We start from the raw sequence: 26091 nt of genomic DNA on the forward strand, positions 1-26091 counted from the left end.
GGCATGGCCTAGTCGGGAATCCACTGGTTACAAACTTTGTTTGGTAACTACTCTTTTCCCTCTTCCCTGTCTATCCATCCCCTCCTATCATCAGCTTTACCACAATTTACAACTTTACCACAATTGACAACTATGGGTGTACACAATTTCTCAATCCCATGGCTTCATCTATTTAACAAAGTCGGCATGACCTAGACTGAACTTCATTGTTTTGCAACTTTGTCGGCAACTCATTTTTTTCCTATCTGCCCTGTATGTGCGGCCACACTTAAACACAAGCTTTACCATTATGATAAGGTCTTTCAAACTAATTAGGGTGTACACAATTGATCAATCTATCATACAGAGTTGGTAAGACCTAGAGTTAACGTTGTACTTTGTTGTTTTGGAACTTTTAAGGTAACTCCCATTCTCCGTCTGCCCTGTATGTGCACCCACATCCTAACATCAGCTTTACCATAAGTCAGCTCTAAAACGGCCGACTCTCTCCTCCGCTAAAGTTGGATCTGAGTTGAGCCTTCTGATTGATGACTGTGAAACTCAATATCCAAGCAAAGTTCAGCCAGTCATGCGCGGGTCCTCCTGCTCTTCCTCCATCGCGATTACCAGCATCTCTCCGCCGCATCACCTCTCCGGGGGTCAGGGCGGCGGGAGACGGGGAGATGAAATGTCGAGCACAATGATATTGGGCGAAATGAGATTATATTAGAGAAGTTATTACCTGGGAAAACCAAGACTGGCCTGGCCCTGCCCCCACATGCTGGGTTCACCCCAACACATGACTGCAAATTGTAGCAAAGGCCTGCTGTGCAGGCGCTACAAAAGCCGTCTGTGTGCGTGCTAGCCATGGGTAGCCATGATTTTCACCACACCAAAACAAAGTAATGGCAAGTATTTTGAAGTTCATAACTATTTTTCATTGATAAATGATAATTCCTGCCATAATTGTGTTGAAGGTAGTTACTGTCCACCGCAATACATGACCGCAAATTGCTGTGGAGGTGCAATGTGCAAGTATTGCAAAAGCCGTCTGTGTGCATGCTATGGGTAGCCACCATTTTCAGAACACCAAAACAAAGAAAGCGGTGGTAATGATTTTTGTAACTACTTTCCCCTTCAAAAGACAATGACTTCCTTAATTGTGTTGAAGGCTTATAAACAAGTATACTATCCACCACAATACATGACCGCAAACTGCTGTTAAGGTGCAATGTGCAAGTATACCAGATTCTGAAGCTGTTTGTGTGCATGCTGGGCAAAGCCACCATTTTCATAACATCAGAGCAAAGCAGAGTGGCAAACATGTTGATATCTATCTGATAATACTTTTTGCTTGAGCAGAGACAATGACTTCTCATGACTGTGCAGAAGGCTTCCAAACCAGTGCACTATCCACCACAACAGATGACTGCAAATTGTGTGCAGACACCAGTTATATCATCAAAACAATGCAGAATGGCAAACATTATCCTAACTATCTCAGACTACTTTTTTCTGACTAAAAACTAATGACTTTTAATGATTGTGTTGAAGGCTTTACAACAAAGCTAATCTCAAGAGCCTCCAAAATGAATTGGCCCAGCTTGTGTTACGACAACGTGTTATCTTTTGCCAGCTAGTCTGGGTAGTAAATGCCCCTAGGATCCAGAACATTACAGCCCAAAAGTAAGAGTTGAAATGACATAAATTAGTGGCTGCCAGATCACCACAGAGGTTGCCAGTGTGGGTGGTAAATTCCCCTGGGATCTAGGACATAAGAGCCCAAAGGTGATTGTTGTAATAAACGGCTGCCAGCTCCCCATAGAAGGCGCCAAACTCGTCTTCCACCTGCAGATTGTAGACAGATTTTCCGGTAGTGAAAGATAGAGAAGATGGTTGAATTGTTAACCACGCAGCAGGCAGGATCACAAGCTCCAGATGCTACAAATCCTACAAATCCATCTTTTACAGGGAGTGATAAAGGTCCGTTTGTTGAATACGGCTGATCAGACGGAAGTTAGTCACACTATGTAAGGCTTACCTTTATTCCTAATGTTGGCATCTTGATGGACTGGCAGCCACAATTTTGGGTTTTGGTTTCCGCTGTGCAACCTTAGTGCTATCTGTATATATTTTAACCTTCTCCTGGCTGAAGTAGCAGTTTGTCACCGAAGTTGTATAGGTTAAGGGGTCAAGCAGCAGGGAGAAGGTTAAAGAGTGATTTAGAGCTCAAGGCCCACCCAAAATAAGGTCCAGTGTGGCACAGGTTCAAATCTTAACTTCTGCATTGTTTGACATAACAAAACATGATGATTTTGGGCCACGGAGGACAATTCTACCAATTTGAACAGACACGTCTAGAAACTTTGGCATCCTGCAATATTGCAAAATAAAATCAAAAAGTTTTTTATATATGTCCTGACATGGTATGGGATATGATAGAGCACACCAACCATTTTGAAATACATGTTGCCACAACTTTTACTACTTTCAAAGTAGATGTACATTATATATAGGATAGAAAATGACTTACAGTTACAGCAAGGCTTGTTGGGGAGGTACAACCGTTGCTTTACTCTATGCTGTTGACAGTGCAGATGAGGTCACCTGAAATGTAGATGGTACACAACGTCATGTTTCAATAAAGCACCAGTATTAACTGTGAACTACTGGACTTCCATCAGGTTTATTGTTGACATGTGTTGGGTCTTGACTTTGCCAGCATTTTTAAATGCTTAAAAGCCCCAAAACTTGAAACCAACCTGAAACTTAAGTGAAAGTAGACATATGATGCAGTCCTGAAGCATGATTGATGATACCACAGTTGTATTGACTATATCAGGTTTACTGTTGACGTGTGTTACTGATGCCTGTCTTGACCTAGTTCAGGGATTCAAACCCAGAACCTTGTGGTTATGGGACTAGTAAGCACTGGACATTTGTAAGCTTTGGTATTACAGGGATGACAACAAATTTACTTGCCCTCATTGCCGGCCATGATAAGACCAAATAAAGTAAGGCCTTATAAAAGCGCTTACCCTAACTTCAATCTTAAAAACTCTTCTCCACCAGGTAGTCACAAGGGTATACTTGATAAACATGCATTACGCTACCTAAACTGCTGAACTAAACAATTTTCAACTAAAATGGGAAAGCTAAGACCCTACCTGTTCCTTCTAACCAAAAAAGTCTACAGATTGGGCAAAAAATTTCAAAGAAAAGAAAGGTTTCAAAGATTTTAAGTAGGGACTACAAAGGAGTTCAAAGATTGCGCAGCTCAACTTAGGGGTAAGCCCTATTGACTGTTTACAAATGGACCTTGATGAGGTTTACAGTTCACAGGTGCTAACGCCTGTATTGATCTTGCTGGGGGTTCGAACCCAGAACCTTCTGGTTATGGTATTCCTGATTACAGGACGTGTGTAAGCATCAGTACTGACAGAGCACAACATGACCTTCCTCTGGTTTGGGTTTGACAGGTGGTAACGCCTGTTTTGACCTTGTTGGGATCTGAACCCATAACCTTGTAGTTTTGGGATTACACTAGATGGATGTAAGCACAACTGTTCGTTTATCATGTTAGAAGTTGACAGGTGCTAATGACTGTGTTGACCCTGCTGTATCTCAACACACCTATATGTTGACCTTGTTGGGATCTGAACACATAACCTTCTGGTTTTGGGATTCCTTAGCACTGGATGCTTCATATAAGTATTGACAAAGCACAACTATGCGTTCGTTAGGTTAGCTGTTGACACAGGTGCTAATGCCTGTGTTGACCTTGCTGTATATCAACACACCTATATGTATGTTGACCTTGTTGGGATCTGAACACATAACCTTCTGATTTTGGGATTCCTCGGCGCGTAAGCATTGACAAACCACAACTGTATGTTCCTCAGGTTAGCAGTTAACAGGTGCTAATGCCTGTATTGACCTGGCTGTACCGGGGACCTAAGGTCAGTCTGGCCAGGTGGCTGGCCAGTGGCTTGGCACAAGCAGGGTTTAGCGGGGTTAGTCCGGACATCGGATGACTTACGGGCGTAATTTCAGGCTTCCCTTCACATTAACATCACTGAGCAAGGCTTGGCTGGCTCTGGATAAAGACCTATTGACGTAGCAATTTTGCTGCCCTGTCCTGTCATTCATTTTGCAAAGTACAACTCTTTACTTGCATTGATTATAGCTGACAGGGGCACACTGAGGGATGGGCGCTTCGGTCTCACATGACAGACTTATAGCACTATTTCTTCAGAAATGCATCAACATCTATCAGGGTTACACCAGACCATTATACAGAGTAGGCAAAGCCCTTAGCACTGAGACATTGGGAAAGAAAGCTCATCAGGTTTGGTGGATAACATGGTCAAACTTTGAAACTTTCTGTAACTCACAAATTGAATGTAGAAGTTCACAACTGCCATAACACCTTCTTCAGTGCTGATGACCCATGCACCTCTGACATGTGACCTTACTGACATCTGACCCGAGTAATAGGTAACAAAGGTGCCGAGAGGCCTTCACAGGAAGGAGACTATCTGTGAATAGTTTCATCAGGTTGGTAAGTCACAGAATAAAAAAGACTCTTTTTACACAACCAAGTGATTTCTTCAACTGGCATTTTGATGACCATCTGTCACGTTTGGGACCGCATTTTAAGAAGTAGAGGTTGGTTATTGCCTTTTGTTTCACTTGATAGTGATGTATGTGTTACACTTCTGTATGTTTGGGACCGCATTGTCTATGCCATTCCGTATAACAGTGTATATGTAGATACTTTGCATTTGGAAATGCATCCATAAGCAGCAACTGTGCACCTGTGCTACAGTGCAATGTGAACCAGTCAGAATTGGGCTGAGGAAGGTGACAGATGGTCACCGAAACGTAGGTTGAATAGATCACTTGGTTGTGTAAAAAGAGTCTTCTTATTCAGGAAGTGGGCCAGTACAAACTCCCAGGCACCTTTGACCTGACACTTGACTATGAGGTCACATATATATGGGTCACAATTCTTCAATAAATTTCAATTTTTGCAATTTTTGCAATTTGTCAGGCAAACAAAAGTATGTGTCAAATAACCCTAAAACAAACAAAAGTGAGCCTCCAAAGAAATGTCGGACATAATCTAGTAGCCATTTATTTTAAAATATAATATTTAGTAGCCATTTATTTTTTTAAATAAACAATTTTTCAGAAATCAAGATTGTTAAAATTTGTCATCATAGACTTGATATCCAAGTGGCCTAGTAATAGGCACTTAAGATGTGAAGAAGTCAACTAGTGTCTTTTTGCAGTCTAAGGCCACACCAATTTAATTTCTTGGTTAACGTAATTCAAAAAAATGCTAGATTGGAATATCAAGATAAAACAGAATCTCAGAGGAAAGTTTGTACTTTGGTGCACACAGTTTCAGGAAGTGAACAGGGTCAGGTGCAAGTTTTCACCCCAGCCTTCTGTTTTAATTGTGTCCTTGTGCTAAAATTATCTTTGAAAATCCGTTAACCAAGATATTAAATCAGCTCACCCCCGTTAAGTCAAAAATTGGACCCCCAGCAAGGAGGGTGTTGGCTGCCCTAGCAACACATAGCAACCACCTTTGACCCCAATTTCCCCCATTGTTTGCTGATTGCCCTCTCTCGCCTACTGCGAAAACTTTGCAGGAGGGGTGCCAGGGGGCCAGGTGAGCTGCTACCTGGCACCCTGGCGGGTGTGAAGCAGGGTTCTTTGTATTATTGTCTGGGAATTATTTCGCCAAGTGTGTATTGGGCATGCTGTCAGCTTTTCAGTGTATGAAGAAATTTTAGATTTTTAAAAAAGTCAGAAACTCAGGACCAGGCACTATGAGAAAACTGTTTCTTTAAAAAAAATCAATTAGGGATGTAGAGTCTGCAAGATAGACTTAACAGGTTAGCTGATATTCCTTGGAATAAAAACCTTGATATATCTGGGGATGTGCGATTTTTTGTGGAGTGTCCCTCCCGCAGACTAACTGCATGCACTGCTTGAAACCACCGAGGTTTAACTTTAATCCTTGCTTGAAACACAGAAAAAAACAAGCTAGATTTAACATTTCTGCTTTGATAGTTCCCAAAGTATTCTACCACTGTTGAAACATTTGGGGCCGCGAGAGGGAAAGAGATTATTTTCCAAACAGAGGTTTCGTTTGGGGGGTTAGTAGTAGCCGCAATTTTAAACGGTGCCCTCCCTACTAGACCCCTGATCGAAGGCTCTGCTTGGAAGTTGGAGAATACAAACAATCGTCAGATGGTCATGTCAGATGAGCATTGGCTACATAGTGAACCTGGCGGGGCTATACCACGCGGCAGGCGGACGGATTTTGCGTTATAATTTAAGTCTCACTGAGACCTAGTCCCTTGAACAATGTACCTGGTGTTTGGTCAAGGTGAAGATGAAGATAGTTTCTCCAGGGGAGTTGATTGGTGCACCCCTTGGAGTACAATAGTATACTTCTCCATTTTCAAAATGGTGGAACATGTGTGTTTGAAATTATGGATACAGTACAGACATCGAGTGGAAGGAAACCAGAGGACCGGACTGCCAATTGATATGCTAACACAATGGAGAGTGTGGTGGAATAACGTTCCATGATACATGTATTACCAAGGAGGTTATATAACCTCCTTGGTATTACATACTAAAAAGTTGTACTTCATCCATGTTTGTATATTGTTGAAAAACAAAGCCAGGCTTAGAATGTTCCAACAGAATGGGCCAATTAAAGGTGTGATCCAGCCATGAGGTCCTATTGTTTTACCCAGGTAGTCTCTCAGCTTGCTGTCTGCGTGCTATGTCAACGATTTGACTAGCTGTATTGTCCACTTACTCAAACAAAGTGGTCATATTTCACCTTTGGAGGAATAAAAAGTTAGATTTTGTCATCTTATTTTCTTTTAAGTTGTGGCTCACCGTGTTATATTTTTTTCCAGCATAAAACATATGTATGGAAAGTAGACATGTTGTACTACAAAACTGTAGAGTGACCATGTTGGTCAGAAATGCCAGTACTTTGCTTGGCCTTCATGAATATTTGCAACCTGCAATTTTTGTACAAATATTATACAAATTTATGAATATCTACCATGTAATGTTAGTACAGTACCTGGTCACTCTACAGTTTTGTAGAGTGATCACTGCTGAAAACACACATGTCAAATTTGTCTAATGAAAATCAAAATTGAAGAGCCACATGCTGACTAAAGTTTGAAAATTTATGACATGTTTAATATTTTGATATTAGTAATATTAGAAGGCAATTTTGAACTACCATTTGGTCTGGCCATTTCATATAATGATGGTCCTACACTTCATTAAAAAAAAATTGCTAAACCATCATCCTATAGTGCTGTATTCCACCCGAAAGTTCAAGTGACCCGTTAATTAGGCAGCAGGGGTCAACTTTGACTTAACGGATCTGAGAGTGTGGCCTAAAGCTGGATTGGAAAAATCTGCAAATATAACTAGAATGCTTTAAAGGTCTTTAGGGGGATAGCTTACAGTTCTCTCTCACCTACAATCATGTGCATTAAGTAACAGCTTACATATTTTCATTCATTCATCATTCATTCATTCATTCATTCATTCATATGTAATTTGCAAAAATGCTATAACTACATGTTACAGTAGTAGCTCTGAAAGTGTAGTTCTAAATTGCCTGAACTGTGAAGAATTCTTGCAAGCCCTCTACAAGGTTGACTGTGACTGCATTTATGTTTACAATGTCTGATTGCTGTAAAAAGGAACAAGGCTGCTATAGTTAGACACAGAGAATTTAGAGTTGAAAAGCTATTTGCTACAAAATTGCACAATCCCACTTCAACAGAGTGTTCACATCAAGGCCAACATTTTTTACCACTGCCTTTATGTTAACAATGTCTGATTGTTGTAAAAAGGAACAAGGCTGCTATAGTTAGACACAAAGAATTTGGAGTTGAAAAGCCATTTGCTACAAAATTGCACAATCCCACTTCAACAGAGTGTTCACCTCAAGGCCAACATTTTTTACCACTGCCTTTATGTTAACAATGTCTGATTGTTGTAAAAAGGAACAAGGCTGCTATAGTCAGACACAAAGAATTTGGAGTTGAAAAGCCATTTGCTACAAAATTGCACAATCCCACTGCAACAGAGTGTTCTTCTCAAGGCCAACATTTTTTACCACCGTCTTTATGTTAACAATGTCTGATTTATGTAAAAAGGCTGCTACAGAGGATTTGGAGTTGAAAAGCCGTTTGCTACTACCAAATTGCACAATCCCACAGCAACAGAGTGTCCACCTCAAGGCCAACATTTTTTACCACTGCCTTTAAGTTTATGTAAACAATGTCTGATTGTTGTAAAAAAAGGAGCAGAGGATTTGGAGTTGAAAAGCCATTTGTTACTACCAAATTGCACAATCCCACTGCTGGAGAAAAGCCACCACAGAACTGTCAGCTATAATGACAGTCTGAGCTGCAGCCCAGTTCTCACAGAAGCTGTCTGCCACGGAAACCTGATGGCCAGCCCTCCTCCGTGTAAGGCTAAGTTTTAATGGCACTGCCGGCTTGTCAGGGGGCTATTAATCGGAACACTGCAGGGTAATAAGGTACACGCTGTTTGGTGGCCGCAGCGATGAAGTTCAATAAGGAGTAACGTGTCTGGCAGGCCGCGTGACACCCCGCGGGCCCTGAGCCGACATGATGCATGTTTGCCATTACAGATCAATGTGCAGATAAGTTTGCCCAACAGATGAGTTTCTGCCATCAGCTCATCCGCAGCCTGTGCCACCTCATCAGCGGATGTGGCCACCCCGGCTCGTGGAGGCCTGGTAAAGGATGGTTTGCTTCCTGCAGCCTGATTCTTGTCTGCTCGGACCGATGTGAGGGATGTGGCACCGTAATCCTTGTGTCAAGGCGGCCTTTCGGCACTGTTTAGTGACATGATGGCGTGGCACAAAGTCCCAATCCTAGAGTGTTTTCATCCACAGGCATCACCCACTTGCTGGTGAAAGTACCACAAAATTAATGTAGCGCAAGTAGATTAAAGTTGCACAGGTACTGGGTCGCTAGTTTGTCAAAGCAAGGCCCACCTGACACCATTTGCCGCCTTGTTTTCCAAAGACTAGAGGGAAAGTCATTTGCTATAAACCTTTTTGGTCTGAGATATGTTATAATTTATTGTGGTGTTGGACCACCTGATCCACCCAACTTATGAACTTAACAATGGGACATTCACAAAGTTGTCATACCAAGTCAAACACCATATTCAACACAATCATTTCCACTGGACAGTACTCTTATAGAGGATAAAGTTTAGAATATTTTCTTGCCATGTCCATAATTACAAGTTTTTTGTCGCATTTCTCTTGCTCCTTCTACAGTACAGTCATCCTTTATCAGTCTTTCAACATTTCCAAACGTTTTTGAGAAAAAAAAGTTGATAAATTCAATGATTGGGATAACTGTTTTCAATTCTTGCTCCTTCCTAATCATTCTATTACATGTAACCTTTAAGACAGGGCAACAACTGTATTATAGATAGTAACAAGAATTTCAAGTCTCAGGTTTCCACCATCCTTCCCCTTGGAACTAGCAACACACCTTTACAAGCTGCTATATTGAACTGAAAATGATGACAACTTAAGAATCTTGCTCCCTCCTATTATCAATAACTAAAGGGATTTTCTTAACAACCTTAAGACAAGGTAATACACAATGGTTCCTAAGACTTTCAAGTCTTTAGTTTCCTCTATCCTTCCCCTTGGAACTACCAACACACCTCTACAAGCTGCCACATTGATCTGAAAACTATGCTTCACCTTACGAGTCGATGTCAGACAGGTTTGATTAGTCTTCCTCGTGTCGGAAAACCTGCGAACTACGACAAACTTCCCGTGGATCAATGCAGCAAAGTGCGCGCTCGCGTGATGTGCTGGGGCATCGTGGGTAATAAATCAGGCATGATGGGTAAGCAGTGGAGTTGATGGATGACGAGCATCATCGATATTCACGGTCGTCATCGGTCGACCCGCCCAAGGGGAGTATCTAATGGGGCATGTGGTGTAACCTGACTCCCAAGCACCATGTTGGGTTCTGGAGACAAATCACCCCGTAACGACTCAATACCAGTTCTGTGATGACACTCAGTTGGCGGGCAAAACTTGGCAAAACATTCTTTCTTTTCTTAAATTTCATTGCACTGCATTTCAATTTTCATGTCAAGCCCTTTTTTGTACAGTACTTTAAAATTTGAATTTACATCTGATTGGTATAAAGTGGCTGCCCAACTAACTACAGGCTGCCTACTAACTAATACTGTTGGTAAAACATTATGTAACATCAGATTCTAACATAATTCCACCAGGGTACAAAATTCCGCCACCCCATAAAAGGTATGTCCAAACAGATCGCCAACCCAACGTCCCCCAGTAAAATGCACTCCTGTATATCTAAACTCTGCATACCTGAGGCATGCTGCACTAGAGATCTCTCAAACCAACTGTTTTTAAAGTGGCGGATTTATGTGACCTGGCGGATTGATGTTAATAGAGGTCACAGGTTGGCTGGCTGTGTATTTTTCCAATGCTCACATGATTTGGAAAAAGGGTCACATGTCATACTTTGTACCTGCTACAATAGTCGCGCAATAAAGTTCTTCTGTCATTGATTTTTTTTATTGCTATGGGTTTGCTTGTATTGTAGTTTAGTTTATGAGTGGTTTTTGAAAGCCATGATTGCATCTTTATGCTTTTATTCTATTGGATACTAAGCCCTTAACAAGGAGTGATTGAATACTCAGAAAAGCCCCCTTGCAGCGTCCTTTGCAACTGCAGCTTCCTTTCAAGCTATTATTATTAGGAAATCTATGCTGCCATGGAAGAGGTACGTCTGCTCTTATTACCATATGTAAAAAAGCATGAATTGGATACTAAGCCCTTAACAAGGAGTGATTGAATACTCAGACAAGCCCCCTTGCAGCATTCTTTGCAACCACAGCTTCCTTTCAAGCTATGATTATTAGGAAATCTATGCTGCCATGGGAGAGGTACGTCTGGTCTTACTACCATATGTAAAAAAGCATGAATATGTAAACCAGGGCTGTCTCCAGGACCCGTCCCTTTGTCTGAAATTTAACCCCCTCCGTCCGAAATATCTGAACTTCATGGCATGAAGTTGATGAATGTATTTTCACAAGCTTAAAATGACTAATTTATCTACAAAAATTAAGCACATGGGCTCCCACACAATGAGTGGGACGGGAAAAAATCTAAAGCTAGAAACAGCCCTAATGCGGACGAAGTACTTTTAACTCTGCAACTTCAACCCGACAATCAATCGCAGGCATCAGTGTCTGATGCATGGTGGCTACAAACATGCAAAGGGCTCGCCAGGCTGGTCTATTCTCGGTGTAGACACCCCAGTTGTTTCTGGTGACCCCCAGCCCTTGGAGTCTATCGAAGATCTGGTCTTCCCATCTTCCCCTTGGGCGTTTTGTTGGGTTCCAACAGTTCAACCCATCCTCAACACGGAATCATTAAAAAGAAATAAACTATCACTTTCAGAAGCACAACTTACAACTAATTATTGCGTCTAATGCCTCACAAAATCCCTCTCAAGGGTGCCAATCATATCAAATCTTAGTCAAATCGGTTTCCAACAAGAAAGCGAATCACCCGTATTTCTTCTAAAGCCAAATGAGTGCTCAAAGTGTAATATCCTCAGCTTAAATGTGATTTAGTCTCCAATCTTCCGAGGCTGTTCATGAAAACCTAATTCCCTCTCACGATTTTAGCACCATAAAAAGACATTGAATGAGACTGCTCTATATTGATTAAGTAATCTGCCTGCTACACTGCAAAAACCATGTGCGACGCCTGAGTTATCTAACAGCTTCATGTCTATACATGGTTTTGTTTTCCAATTATAGGTCTGCGCCGACATGTTTCATCAACCTGGTGTAATATTGGAGTAATCTAGCTAAGAGGGGGACCAGGGGAGCCATCGGGAGGTCCCCAGGGACACATTACTGGGAGAGGTAATTTCAGCCCAGTACAATGGCTATCTTTGTAATGGTCAGTGGCCAAAATTTGGGATGAGCAATCGAGAAAACCTGGTCGAACATGGATTTCGCATCTTTTACTCGACAAGGTCAGATCGAATTTGTTCGTGCGGTGAGTGCTCACAGGTAGATGAGCGGAAAGTCTGAATGAAGATGAATTAAAGACTTGTACAAGGTTTCAAGATTACCCTATTGATCTGAGGTATGATGATAAGACTACATCATGATTATAGTTGGGTCAGGCTACAGTGAGGCTGGGATTTGAACCCCAAACCCTAGCTTAGAATGACAGATTTAACATCAAAGAAAATTAGCATCATGCTCCGACTAGCTCCCAAACAATGAGTGCGACAGAATATATCTAAGCTGGGGACAGCCACGGGCACAAGTTCAGTTCAGCGAGTCTCACGGCCACTTCTGTTTTGATCTTGATAGCCTGCTGAATATCTACCTTATGAGGCCACACCATTTTGATTTCTTGGTTAACGGAATAAAAAAAAATGCTAGATTGGAAAATCAACAGGAAAACAGAATCTCAGAGGAAAGTTTGTAGTTTGGTGCACACAATTTCAGGGAGTGAACAGGGTCAGGTGCATGTTTTCACCCCAGCCCTCTGTTTTCATGATTTTTTTTGTTTAAAAAAAGAAATCAGTTAACCAAGAAATTGAATTGGTGTGGCCTAAGGTCAGAAAAGCTACGGAACAAGTATTACTAAGTATGGCTTAAGCGTGGGCACACAGATTGTGAAGGCTTGGTGCAAAGACTCTAAACCTTCATACTGCTTTACCGACAAGACCGTAGTACATCCAGGACAAAAGATACAAAAACGTCTGCTGCAGTACCAAGATTTGCTGCCAGAGGGCCCAAAACTGATTCTTGATTTTTGTCTTTACAACACTTACTACACACATACCAAATATCATCACAATCCATCCAGAGGTTCTTGAAACCCTTAAGCTGGATATCTACAGAAATATGCCTAAATGCCGTGCCCGTCGAGACCTTCCAGTCACGAGTCGAGATGGCAGCCCAAGTGTTTCGGTCGTTTTTACAAGCCAGAAAAGTTTCATAAAAACGACAGTTTGGCACCTTATATGTGGCATATCCTAATGTCAGGAACGACTTACTTCAAACGGTAACGGAAGTTACAAAATGTGTACATTAAAATGAGAACGAACATTAGTCTAATAGTTTCACTCACGACAGCACGTCGCACTTCACTTACTCTCGCTCATCCGGATGATCCCCCCAAAACGAACAACCGCAGAAAGGAGCAGCAAAGAGCTTTGAATTCTAATCTGCTAAAACACTTTCAGACAAATTTCCAGTCATTGGTGATGCTTAGAAATCTTGTAAGGCATCTACTCAGCAGTGTGTGAATGTCGTTAAGGAAGATTAAAGGGGTGGAAATCAAAGGTGGGAAGTAAAAAGACGGATAAGTTTTCTTCATCATGGGGCCAAACAAATTCATTTCTTTCATTCTTGGAAATTTTCAAAATAGAATGGGCTCAATGTCCCTTATAGCTGAATGGTCGCAGCCTCAGACTTGACCTCCTGGTCCCAATAAACTGGGAGACCCCGGTTTAGTCCTCGCTCAGGGCAGGACATCTTAGTTGGGGCTGCACTCGTCTTCCAGAAGGGACGTAAAATGTGGTTCCCGTGTTTGAGGAGGTGCTGTACCGTCACACACCATGCCTGTCACGTTTTATGCTTTCCCAGGCACAGAACGTGACACAGCCCGACCGTCACAGACTGTGCCCGGAAGTGCTGTCAATCACTGTGACTGACGGGGCAGTGATGCCCGCGTTTCCATATAAGGCAGCGTGGTTTTGTTTACCGCAGTCCCCCCCCCCCCCCCCCCCCGTCATCTTTGTTTTTTGGGGCGCTGAGGTAAGGAGGAACAGCGTAATTCTCGCTCTGTAAAATAATTGAATAACTTAGACCTAGAATTGAAGTGGCACAAAAAGACAGTGTCTATAACAGATGCTAAAAAAAAAAACAATTTGTAAGACTAAATGTATTCTATCCAGGGAAACCAGATCTAGACTAGGATCGGGCCACTTGCCGATTGCTTCGACGTCCCGAGGCAGTCAGCTCGCCCGATCTAAATCAATGCTACGGGAAGTTGTAGCCCCGGGCACTGTCCAGGCACGGTTCGTGACAGTGCCGGAGTGTCACAAACTGTGCTTTTGCCCCAGGCATGGTTTGTGACACTCAGGCACTGTCACAATCCGTGCCTGGGCACAGTTTGTGACAGTGCCCGAGTGTCACAAACCGTGCCTGGGGCAAAAGCACGGTTTGTGACACTCCGGCACTGTCACAAACCGTGCCTCAGGACACAGTCGTGAATGGCAGGGTTCGGGACAGATTTCTGTTGTAGAAATTCGTGATGAGACGTCCGTCTGTTTGTGCCACATCAACTCTAAGTCCAAATCATCCAAGACAAGCGCGAAATGTATTTCAATGAGCAAGAATTACGCTGATTCTTTCTCATCCCAGCGCCCCGAAAAAAACAAAGATGGCGGGCTGCAGGGAAAAAACGCGTTGGGCAGACTCCTCCCTCTCAAAACACTAAGCTCCGCCCAAAAGCACAGTATGGGATAAGACCCCCTGTGTGTCACGAACTGTGCTCGGTTGGGCACCGTTCGTGATGGTGTCCGAGTGTCACAAACCATGCTTTTGTCCCAGGCACGGTATGTGACACGCGGGCACTGTCACAAACCGTGCCTAGGCACCAAACGTGACAAAGCACCAAACGTGACGCAACAGGTGCCTCAAGCACATTACAAGAGAAGAGATAGCAACCCTTCCATGTAAAATATACCAAGGGCAATGCCTCTGAAACAGCAAGGAACCTTGCTCCCCCATGTGCCACTAGGCACAACAAGGGTCTGAACGAATGAATGGACTGACAGGAGAGGTGATATACACTTCTGAAGCACAGTTGAAAATTGAATGAAATTGGACCTACCCATGTTTTGATTGTCCAACTCTTCCTTTTTGTCAATTAAGGAATAAACAATTTTTGTGACAGAAATTGCAGTTCAACATTGCCTCAAAATTATAATTTCTACCAAAACAGAAGAACATTTGAGTTATGAACATTTGAGTTATGAACATTTGAGTTATGAACATTTGAGTTATTAACATTTGAGTTATGAACATTTGTGAACATTTGAGTTATGAACATTTAGAAATGTCTTATTCCCCAGAACTATTTTTAACCAAACAGTAAACTAGTATGATAAAATTAAGATGTTTTTACATCCTCCAGAGACTCCTAGTGAGGCACACACAAACTGCAGCTTAATGTGTAACCATTGTCGAAGAGCACATTTTCACTACAAATATTCATATAATGTCATATCAAATCAGACACGTATTTTCATAATACAAATTGATAAAAAATACAAATGGATGACTATACAATTTCAAGGAAAATCTATGGCAGATTCTCATACATGTATGCATGATTGATAATTGCACTCTTAACACGATTGGTAAAGAGAAAGAAGTTGTGACAGTCTGCATGTGAGTCAGTAAGCAAGTAAACCCCTACCCTACCCAGTAAAAACAATAGTAAAATTCTCATTTGATGTATTCTTAAAAAGTTTATTGATCATTACTAATAACAGTAAGTTAATATATGGACTTACACATAAATAGATATACTTATAGCACCTTTTCATGTGCACTGAAACCTGTACAAGTAACCACCCGTACATAAGAACCACCTGGCCAACATGACCGTCACCACTTTTTGGACGTCCCTTAAACAATTTTACCATTCACATTTAAGAATCCTGACTATGTAATGACCACATGTCTACATAGAGGACGTTTCATTGGTCCCCCGAGTGGTCTTCTTGGGCAGTTTCGACTATACGTGATGGCAATTGCCAACAATGAAAAGAAAATGGTTGGAATTCTACATCACAGTGAATACAATTATTCCACCCCCTACCTGATGCCGGGACTTCAACCCGTGATTACGTTTGTCATCGCGGCTCTCTCGACGTTCCGCCTGTCCTACGGCGACTCCGCAGATGCCCGTAATAGAATCAGACGGTAATGGGAGGTCAGAGGTCGCTGCATTCCTCTTCATGATTGCCGGGAAGGTTCGGAATGCAGATTCCGGGGTTGCCAGGGATGGTCCAGAAACTCCTGTGTTGTACCTGAACAAAATCTTGTTGTTAGAAAAATAACATACTGTAACACTAATGTGTAATAGCAACTTTAAGATCAGATCTGACAAAATTCCCCAAAACCTTAGCTTTAATTATCACAATATAACACATATTAAAATAACCCTGCTTTTTACTCAAATTGGATAAAAGTTTATTTTGCTTTCTTTTTTTTTGTTTGTTTGTTGCATTTCCCAGTGAACCGCATCAGTGCACAATGCACCAGGTTTGTAATGAAGAGTACATAAGTGCATATCAGGACAAGGTTTATTGGAAGGACCCCTTATTGACTCTTTTCGATAAAAAGCTTTTTTATGTTCTTGTGTGCCTCTCCTCAAACACGGGACCACAATTTAACGTTGTATCCAAGGGAAGTACCTTACCAAAGCTAGGTGCTCATTATCACCTGAGTGAAGTGAGGAAAGTCATGCAAAGTGCCTTTCCCAAGGGCACAACGATTGGAAGTTCGAACCCAACACCATTTCACCAGTCCATTTTCAGCTGTCAACATGGTAGCAAATTATTAATGTGTAACACTGAATGTGTACAATATAGCTGTGACCAAAACTATTGCCACTTGTATTGCTGTGCATTTATGGACTTGACATATATTTCACCAATGATAGTGTTTGACCTGTCACCCCCACATGGTGACCCATGACCCCAGCAAAGTGACACATGACCCTAGGCAAGATGACCCATGACCCGATCATGATGGCTAATGACCCACAAGCCTGGCAGTGCAAGAACTCGGGACCAAGCAGACAATAAAACTGGGCCAAGCTGCACGGCCCATGCCCGAGACCAGAAAGTGGCCCATTACCCATAGCCCCGCAGCTTGGCCAAGTATTACATCAAAATGATGGCATTTATCTGCAATAGTTCAAAGGGGAAGAGCGTGTGCTAAATTTGTTCACCACTCTTACCTGACATGTTACTGTAACGATATAAAGTTAATACCAATAAAATGTGTTTGTACCTTTATATACAGCAATGTCAGGCTGCAACTCATTCAGTGTTACAAAGAAAAAGCAGAGTCGATCAGACATTTGTGGCTGACTTAATATATTATAATCTATGGTAACTTAATTCTAACTGATTTATTGTTTCTGCACTCAACTTTATCCTTAAAAAGGGTAATCTCGAAAAATCCCAAATTTCCCAACTGCCCCCTATCCCATAATTTCATCCCCTGCCAAGGATTTTTCAATGCTCTAACATTGTTCTAATGTTCTAACATTGTTTTCAGTTCACAACTTCTTCCTACCCACCAAAAATGTTTTAGCCTTCTCCCTGCTGCTCAACTCTGTAACTAATAGCTATGGGTATTAATGGTGCCTACACCTACTTCAGAGTGCTAAGGCCACACCAATTTAATTTCTTGGTTAACAGATTTTTTTATAATTTTAGCACCAAAATAAATCATGAAATCAGAAGGCTAGGGTGAAAACGTGCACCTGACCCTGTTCACTCCCTGGTACTGTGTGCACCAAAGTACAAACTTTCCTCTGAGATTCTGTTTTCCTGTTGATTTTCCAAACCAGCATTTATCTTAAAATTCTGTGAACCAAGAAATTAAAATGGCGTGGCCTAAAAGTTTAGTTGCTTTTAAATCATTACCATACTGCAATAATATTTTACTTTAAAAAAAGGGTTTTTGAACAGAAAATGTACAAACTGAACTCCATTTCACCCTAAGATCTGAACGTTCCAACCCGAGGAACAGAATGATATTCATGTGGGACCAAGAATAACTACTCCACCTGCATCACTCCCTGCTAAGCAGGCCGCCATAGAAGCAAACAACTTTCACAGCCGAGCTGGCAAGGGTCGCTCTCTGGCTGCAATTAAATTAGGCAATCCGGGGGAACTGATCCCCCTGACCCGAGGGCGCAAACGTGCAGTCGGAGTCCGATGGATTTGTGTGGCCCACGTTAACTCACGATTGATTTCACATTTGGGTAATTAGAAGTGAAGAGAACAACTCTGGCTGGGTAGTGTACATGTATTGTAAGGGGCTGGATTATAGACTGGGGAGTGGAGGGATGGGGAGTGATTACTGTTGGACAATGAATACAAGTCCAAGTCAAGCAGATGGTGGGAAAGGCCGCAAAGAAACTCTACCTCCTCAAAAGACTTAAAAGGTTCATGTTATCGCGTAATGACCTCATCACGATCTACACGCGCTACATCAGACCGATCCTAGAATATGCTGCTCCTGCCTGGACCTCTGGCCTCACCAAAGTGCAAACAGAGAAGCTCGAACAGATTCAAAAAGGAGCCTGCCGGATCATACTGGGCAACGACTATGCTGGCTACTCCCACGCCCTGCAACAGCTCGGACTCACAACACTGGCACAAAGAAGAGATGATTGTGTCTCAACTTTGCAAGGTCTCTGATGGAGTCCAACTTCAGGGACTGGCTACTGAGCACAAGAGGGGACATATCCGGTCGTAACACCAGAAACAAACTGAAACTCAACACACCACTCTGCCGCACCAACAGACTCAAAAACTCTCCGATTCCGTACCTTGTAACCCTGCTGAACAAGTGACTGATCTCTTTAACGCTCCCATGTTTTCTCTTCTGCAATTGTATCAAACAGCACAATCCTGTCACAAATGTTCCAATGTTTACTGTGTCAGCTGTCCTTACAGCGTTTTATGTGTTGCTAATTCAAAACTTATTTGTGTTTTATAATTGCGCCATTGACATTATTTAAACTTTGCATATAATGATATCGTTTTTAATGGGAGCTCAAGTGTAAATATCTACCCAATTCAGACTTGCAAGTCTGCCACGTAGTATTTTCAATAAAGTCTCAAAGTCTCAAAGAATACAAAGTCAAGTAGAAACTCCTGCCTGATGGTTAACGTTAGATAAAATGAGGAAACAATGTTTAGTACAATCTCTCTCTATATATATGACCATAACATCATACTGTATTGTTAACAAATGATTAATGTTACTCCAATTGCTGATTAAAGGTAAAAGTGAATCCGCAGCCTTTCCTCTCTTTGTTGAAAGCAGTTTAAGACGTTTACAACCTGTTGTTCTGACACCCCCTAACACTAACCCTAACCCTGACCCTAACCTTAAACCCCAAGGGTATTGGAATGTAGGAGGGTTCCTAAAGATGACATATCCCGTTCTACTATAACTTTTAGAATCTGATGTTATATGAGGACCAGTTTGTTCTTTACAACTGTTATAGAACTCAGTGATTTAACAATCCGATATATTTCGTACGTATCTACGAGTAAATCGTTTCTTTCATAATCATCCCAGGAACAACAAGAAATCAAACGGCCAATTTTCTCTTCCCTTGGCTGGCTGTGTGGTACGGAATTTATAGATCCATGCGTCTCACGTGCAGCAAAATTTATGATAATCACATCAGTACGACTTCCCTCAAGGCCAGTTCGTCAGAATTTCTGATTACGCAGGAAATGAGTCATTCTAAATAAGAATCTGCGGCTGACAGCTTCCCATTGATTAATCTTATTACTCCTTCCCTCGGCAGTTACGTCTAAGACTTTACCTACACCTTAATGCCTGAGTCTTAAGATCTTGGCTGATAAACTGATTTAGGGGACGGCACCAGATTGGATTATGCCGCGCCTCCGATCTGATCTGAGTCCATCTTCGCCGAATAAACAACTCGTTAAGGAAAAGTAATTAGCCCCTCCTCGTTATCGCTAAGCTCCTAAACACCCAATGATCTGTGAGCGCTGCCTGGCGTCGCGATCGCAGCCGGGATAAGAGAAATTCATGGAGTCCAGAGCAGTCACTGGTTTAGAGTCTGTCATGTAAATCTTGTGCCAATCAGTCACCTGCTCTGCCGACACACCGAGCTTCTGTTATCTCTGAATAGGATGCTAATGATGCGTAAAAGGCTACGGTTTTTAGGGCGCGGTCACATACGTCATGCAATCATCGTACGATTGCTGACTTTAGGCATTTGTTGGGACAGCCTTGCATGGGTCCTGCAAAGTCCAGCCGTGTTGCTACAGGAAAATCTTAAGGCTGTTTTATCCTTGTCGATGGTTGGTTCTGTCACAGCCTGCTTCAAAATCCTTTTGCATCAACATCGTACATTACTACATTTTGCTACTTAAAACTATGAGCGCACAGGCATAAATCTATTCCTTAAAAAAGGAATTTTAAGTTAGCTATAGAAATAAAGATTGATTAAGATATCTAGGGGATGCAGTAAAGTTTGTAATTAGGATTTGCCAACATTCTCCCTTATCTAGTTTATGTTGTGCAATCCATTTTTTTTCTGTGTACCTGAATTTTTAGGTTAGGTACAAAAGCGGATCTATTCCCCCATAAAATGAATTTTTAACCCTTGCTTGACACCACCCTGGAAGTAGTTCAGCCCTTCTCTCTATAGTTTATCTAGTTTAAATGTTGCATATCCTAATTTTTTATTTGTGCACCTGAATTTTCAGGTTAGGTGTAGATTAGGTGCATCAGTGCATCTATTCCCCCCCAAAATGAATGTTGAGCCCTGGCTTAACATCACCTTAGAAGGAGTGCAACCATTCCTTACAGCACATATATACCAGAGTTCAGAACACCGACAGATTTTCTGGGATTTTCACCTGCAACTTTGTGGCCTTGAAGCCGGATTACTAACCACCAGACCACAACACGGATATTTTCTTGAGCTGCGGTCTGAGCTGAGGGTAATTTCCGCAGGGTTTGACCCGCCAGGCCGCGTGCCGACCTCGCAGCTTTGGTCGGGCAGGTGGGCATGAAGGACTCTTGGAAGTCAGTTTCACAGGCCCAGAAGTTTCTGTCAAGTTTTCTTTTGTTTTAGTTTGGTGGCTAGATTGTATCATCCAGGAATAGTTCCTGTATTATAATATAGATTTATTAGAACATGATGTAATCTGTATCCTTGTTTTATTTTTCGCCTGACCCTTACCTCTTCCCTTATGAAACATGCAAACTGAACCTTGAACGAGGACATCAGCAATGTCATAACGGGAAACAATGCAAACTGTGTCATAGTGTTGTTGTGTTGAATGTCCAGTTTTTGCCTTCATTCTTGCACTGTGTGGACAAACCTGATTTGTTAGCTCAATGCAATTCAGGAGGACATGTATTTTGTGTATGATTGTGTATTTCTGCCATGTTGATTTAAATGAATAGAGATTGAAGGAAAAGCAGCCTGCAGACAGATTTGAGCTTCTTATAAATAAACAAAGGTTTTAGAAAAAGGGGTAAATTACTGGTTAACAAAGAGACATCGAGCTGCAGTGCAAAGCAGAACCAGTCATTGTTGCTCTGAGGAAGGTGACAGATGGTCAACTGAAAAGTCGACAAGTGAAAAACTGATGGTAAGCAAGGATCTTTGCTAACTAGAGGGTATCGTCGTTTGAAGTACTGCGATGCTTGAAATATTAACCTGCAATGCACAGATTAAAAGGGAAATGTTCTACCAACCGTTATATAAACTTTGAAGCTAAAAATAAAATACTTTCTAGATAACTGGTTAAGTGTACACCACGTGCAATTTTGTAGGATATCAACACTGTAGCTATAAACACTATGATAAATGAAGACATGTTTTAGTACAACAGCAACATGTCAATGGCTCTGGTATTTGCAAAGGGTTGCTCCCAATTGCAAGTAAAACTTCTGGCAACTTGTTATAACAGAAAAGGAGTATGTCAAGCGCTGTAGCGCGTGTGGTTACATCGTTAGACTGAAAACATTTGAGGCTTTGCTGAGAAAACGTGGACGAATATCGTCAAGTCCTGTCCTTGGTGCTGAACGATTATTTCTCGCATCTTGCCTAACTTTCAGTCCTCTCCGGTAACTATCCTGGTGCATTCGAAACGTTCTGCCTAACTCCGCGATCATAGCCAGAAGTGTATGAATGACGTCACAATTCGATACCTGGTTCTCAATTCGCTTATTGCTGGTAATTCTCACATATTTCATCGCATTAGCAACCCGCTGATATGCAAATCGATTGTGAATCAATAAACAGCGTATCGAAAACATTTGTTGACAGCTGTTTGGGCTGCACGACTTTTACAATGTTGTTTATGTTTACGATACATTTCTACAAAGGCATAAAGTTGTCAATTCGGTGCTGTGACTTCAATGTGTTGATGCCAAGAAAGTTTCAGAAACGCAACAACAAGGAAGCGTCGCCATTTTGTTCCAGGCAAAAATACTTTGTATTCTAACCAATTTCTGTTGGCCAGGGGAAATGTGTGCGAGGACAAACTCACCAGAAACGACTGACGTGCATGTTGAGATCTTCTAGGGAACCCATATCGTTGATCTTGGTGGGAAAATGGTGCAGAAGAACCACAAACAAGCCGCGCCGGCAAGTTCACAACGAAGCCACCAAAGTTATGTGGTGGCTTGGGTGCGGGAAGGGAATAAACCGCATGGTCTCACAGCGTCGACTAGCGACACATGATATAATTGCAGACAGTCGCCATCAAGATTGGAACATTTTACAACTATACGTCCACTAAAGCGCTAGAGTTATTTCATAGAATTTATTAGAATTTAGCTTTGATATCTTAACAAACTGTGAAAGAAAGATAAGCAATCCTTGTTAATCGTTCCATGTCTCAAAACTTTGTCATTTTGACACCGTCCATTAGCGCAACCTATCGGATATACTCAGAACTGCACATTTACAGTTACACAGGGTGAGGCCGAGAAATTATTGATCATCCCTTATAGATTTTTGGTTGCTTGCGGGACTGCAGGACATGAAGCACAAGTCAGATAGACTGTGGTCTGACTCTGTTTTCATCCAATATTCAATAAGTCTTTATTCATAGTCATGTTTAAGGTGACAGACAGTAGAAATATGATAATAATTCTTAAACAATTCATGCGACTAGTAAGTTGTACAAACTTGATGCAAACCGTTTACTGTTCAATGTTTTATATCAATTTGTGAACAATACATATATATATATATATATATATAGATAGCATCTACAACACATTTTCCATAGTTCACGCACCAGATAAACCATAAGATAGTGTAACAGTACTTGCCATTGTTGTCCCTACTGATGTAAGATTCAGTTTTTATAGTTTGCTCAGTGGTTTTGATCAGTTCATTTCAGTCTATTTTCACCATGGCAAGGCCTTCGGTTTGTTGCCCTCCGCGTGATGTTTCTGGCCCTGCAAGTCCGTGGGCATCATGGATGATGTAGTCACGGTTTCCCTCTGCAGGCTGTCCATCTGGAGCCCGTAGGCTCGGTGTGTTTTGACCCTCTCCATGTGTGGGACCTTCCTGTAGATTTGGGGCATCTCCTGTTCCAGCTTGGTCTTCCCGTGGGCTCACACGGTTTCCCACTGCAGGCTGTTCGTCTGGAGCCGGGAGACTCGGTGTGTTTTGTCCCTCTCCATGTGTAGGACCTTCCTGTAGATTTTAGACATCTCTTGTTCCAGCTTAGTCTTCCTGTGGGTTCACACGATTTCCCCGCATCATGGTGACGAGTGTCTGATGGACGCCTGTCAGTTTTTGATGGATCGCATTCCTTAAGTCTGCTGTGCGGATGAGTGTTGCCATTGGATTAATTACCGAGTTCAGAGAAAAGCATGCAAACATATACGGACCTCTCTTACTAGGGCAGATATCTGGGAGGAATTGGCATACTGCCACCAGTAGGAGGGGTAACAGCCAGAAGGCAAAAGACATCAGTACATGAATCATCACAGTCCTGGCCTTGTACACCCTTTCTTTATATTTCCTCTGTGCCTCCTCTTGTGCAGCATTTTTTGGCTGATCACCCCCCTCCACGTTTTGTACGGGACCATTTTCTCCTGGTGCCCCCAGGGGGACCCCTGCCTGTTCAAGCCTTCTCTTTTCTCGATTTCTGATTGCTACGTACACACTTATATTTGTGAACATCATGACTATGCATAGCAACAGCACTATGGATGCACAAATGATGACAAAGGCCAGGGGGTACCATGAAATGCAGATGCCTTTGGTCAGGGTCTGCATATGGTGACAGTTCCAGCCCATACTGGGCGAAAAGACAAGCACAGAGAAAAGAATCCATGAAACAGTCAAAGCTACAACTGCACGCAATTTGGCACTGTCAGAATGGATGTGGAAGTACATAGGGTGCTTCACAGCAATATAGGAGTCAACAGACAATAGAGATAAAGCTGATGCTGAAGTCATCTGAGCAAATATGATTAAGTTGAAATACGTCAATGTAAATTCATACATTACACTGTGTCCTACATGACCTACTGTGCGATAAAGAAGTCCAATGCCCGCAAAAACATCTGTGATTGCCAGATTTGCCAGGTAGAAGTAGATGGGTCTGTGAAGTGCTCTTGTTCCGATGATTCCCAAAAGCACCACAGTATTGGTGATTATGATTGTAAGTCCCAACAGCCACAAGGCAATGTACATCCCTGTTCCCAATCTCAGAAGATCTTCACGCATGGAGCAGGCTATGTTGGCTTGTGCGATGGATGCATTTTTGTTCAGAAGGTGCCACTTGTAGCAGGACACCACGTTTGCAAACTCAGGAGCAGATGTCTCCTCAGTGGGCGCCCATGGGTCGGAGCTGCTGTTGAACATGGTGCAGCTGATTCTGGTCTTCTGCAGTCTCAAGCGGGTTGCGAGACTCCCGTTCTGCGGACGACTCTGAACAACTGAAGCAGTTTGTAGCCGGACCAGACAGTAAGAACTACGATGCGGCTGCACCTTATCGCGATGGGTTGGAGTCCGTGTGAGACCTCAGAGCGTCACGACAATTGTCGCTTAGTGAGACCTACGTAGACTGTTACTACGGGCAACACGGCAAGGGCATTATGAATAGATATTGACGTGTGTAATGTTGTACGTCTTGGAAATATTTCAATGCTTCTTACATGATGGCCTTGGGTTGTTACCACGGGTAACACTGCAAAAGTGATGGCTAACGCAGGGAATAATTTATACATTGTGTGGCGACGTTAATCAGCTATTATATTCTGACTCAAAACTTTGTGAAAAGGCCTAATCAATTCCCTACTGATATCCATGCAAACAAAAGGTGTTGTTGTAGTATCCTTGGCCTTGGGGATAATGACATGTTGTCCATTGAATAGATTCATCAGGTTGGTTACAGCAATATCATCCTGTCATTCACGGAACAGTGACAGCCATTAGTTTGAATTCCAGTCTGCCATGTTCAGCATGAAAGTTTCAAAGAAAGACAAATAAACAAGCTTTGAGAGAAGAATGTGTTAACAATCATTCTACCATTCAAAGAACAGTAAGTCATTAGTTTGAATCCCAGCCTCTTAAATATGTTTTTTTCTGAGCATTAAAGTTTCAATGAAAGGCAAAACGATGAGTTTGTTATGTGCTTTGCAAGAAGAATATTTTCTCCTGTGTTGAAATGGACATTTGTTGCAACAGCAATCATTCTGCTATTCAAAGAACAGTACCAGTCATTAGCTTGAATTTCAGCCTCCCAGTGATGTTAACACGAAAGTTTCCATAAAAGGCAAATAGACGAGTTGTTCCGAGCTTTGCAAGAATATCCTCTCCTGTTGTAAAATAATTCTACTGATCAAAGAACAGTACCAGCCATTAGATTGAATTCCATCCTCACAGTGATGTTTAGCATGAAAGTTTCAATGAAAGACAGACAATGCGTTTGTGATGAGCTTTGCGATACCAATCTTTTTCTCCGATCATTCTACTATTCAAAGAACAGTTACAGTCATTACATTGAAGTCCAGCCTCTAATATATGTTTTTCTGAGCATTGAAGTTTCAGTGAAAGGCAAACAGACAAGTTTGCGACCAGAATATTTTCTCCTGTGTTGAAATAGACATTTGTTATAACGGCAATTTCATTCTAATACTCAAAGT

General features: G+C 42.0%; 2 protein-coding genes across 4 annotated transcripts in view; both read right to left on the reverse strand.

Moving 5' to 3' along the window:
- The window catches only part of LOC136440300 (leucine-rich repeat-containing protein 4B-like), a 282914-nt gene extending 260298 nt beyond the window's left edge, over positions 1 to 22616 (reverse strand). For all 3 annotated transcript variants that reach the window (XM_066436258.1, XM_066436256.1, XM_066436255.1), the window contains exons 1-3: positions 22470 to 22616; positions 15998 to 16208; positions 2513 to 2586 (exon numbers count right to left, since the gene is read on the reverse strand). The gene's annotated coding sequence lies outside the window, so the exon portion shown is untranslated. The remainder of the gene's footprint in view (positions 1 to 2512; positions 2587 to 15997; positions 16209 to 22469) is intronic.
- A 582-nt stretch (positions 22617 to 23198) lies between these two features.
- Positions 23199 to 24895, reverse strand: LOC136440732 (sphingosine 1-phosphate receptor 1-like). Its single transcript, XM_066436835.1, has one exon. The coding sequence runs from the start codon at positions 24806 to 24808 to the stop codon at positions 23660 to 23662; it is 1149 nt and encodes a 382-aa protein (XP_066292932.1). The 5' UTR covers positions 24809 to 24895; the 3' UTR covers positions 23199 to 23659.
- Positions 24896 to 26091: the final 1196 nt, after the last annotated feature.

The sequence above is a fragment of the Branchiostoma lanceolatum genome, chromosome 8 (genome assembly GCF_035083965.1).
Source record: "Branchiostoma lanceolatum isolate klBraLanc5 chromosome 8, klBraLanc5.hap2, whole genome shotgun sequence".
In the NCBI taxonomy this organism is placed as follows: Eukaryota; Metazoa; Chordata; class Leptocardii; order Amphioxiformes; family Branchiostomatidae; genus Branchiostoma; species Branchiostoma lanceolatum.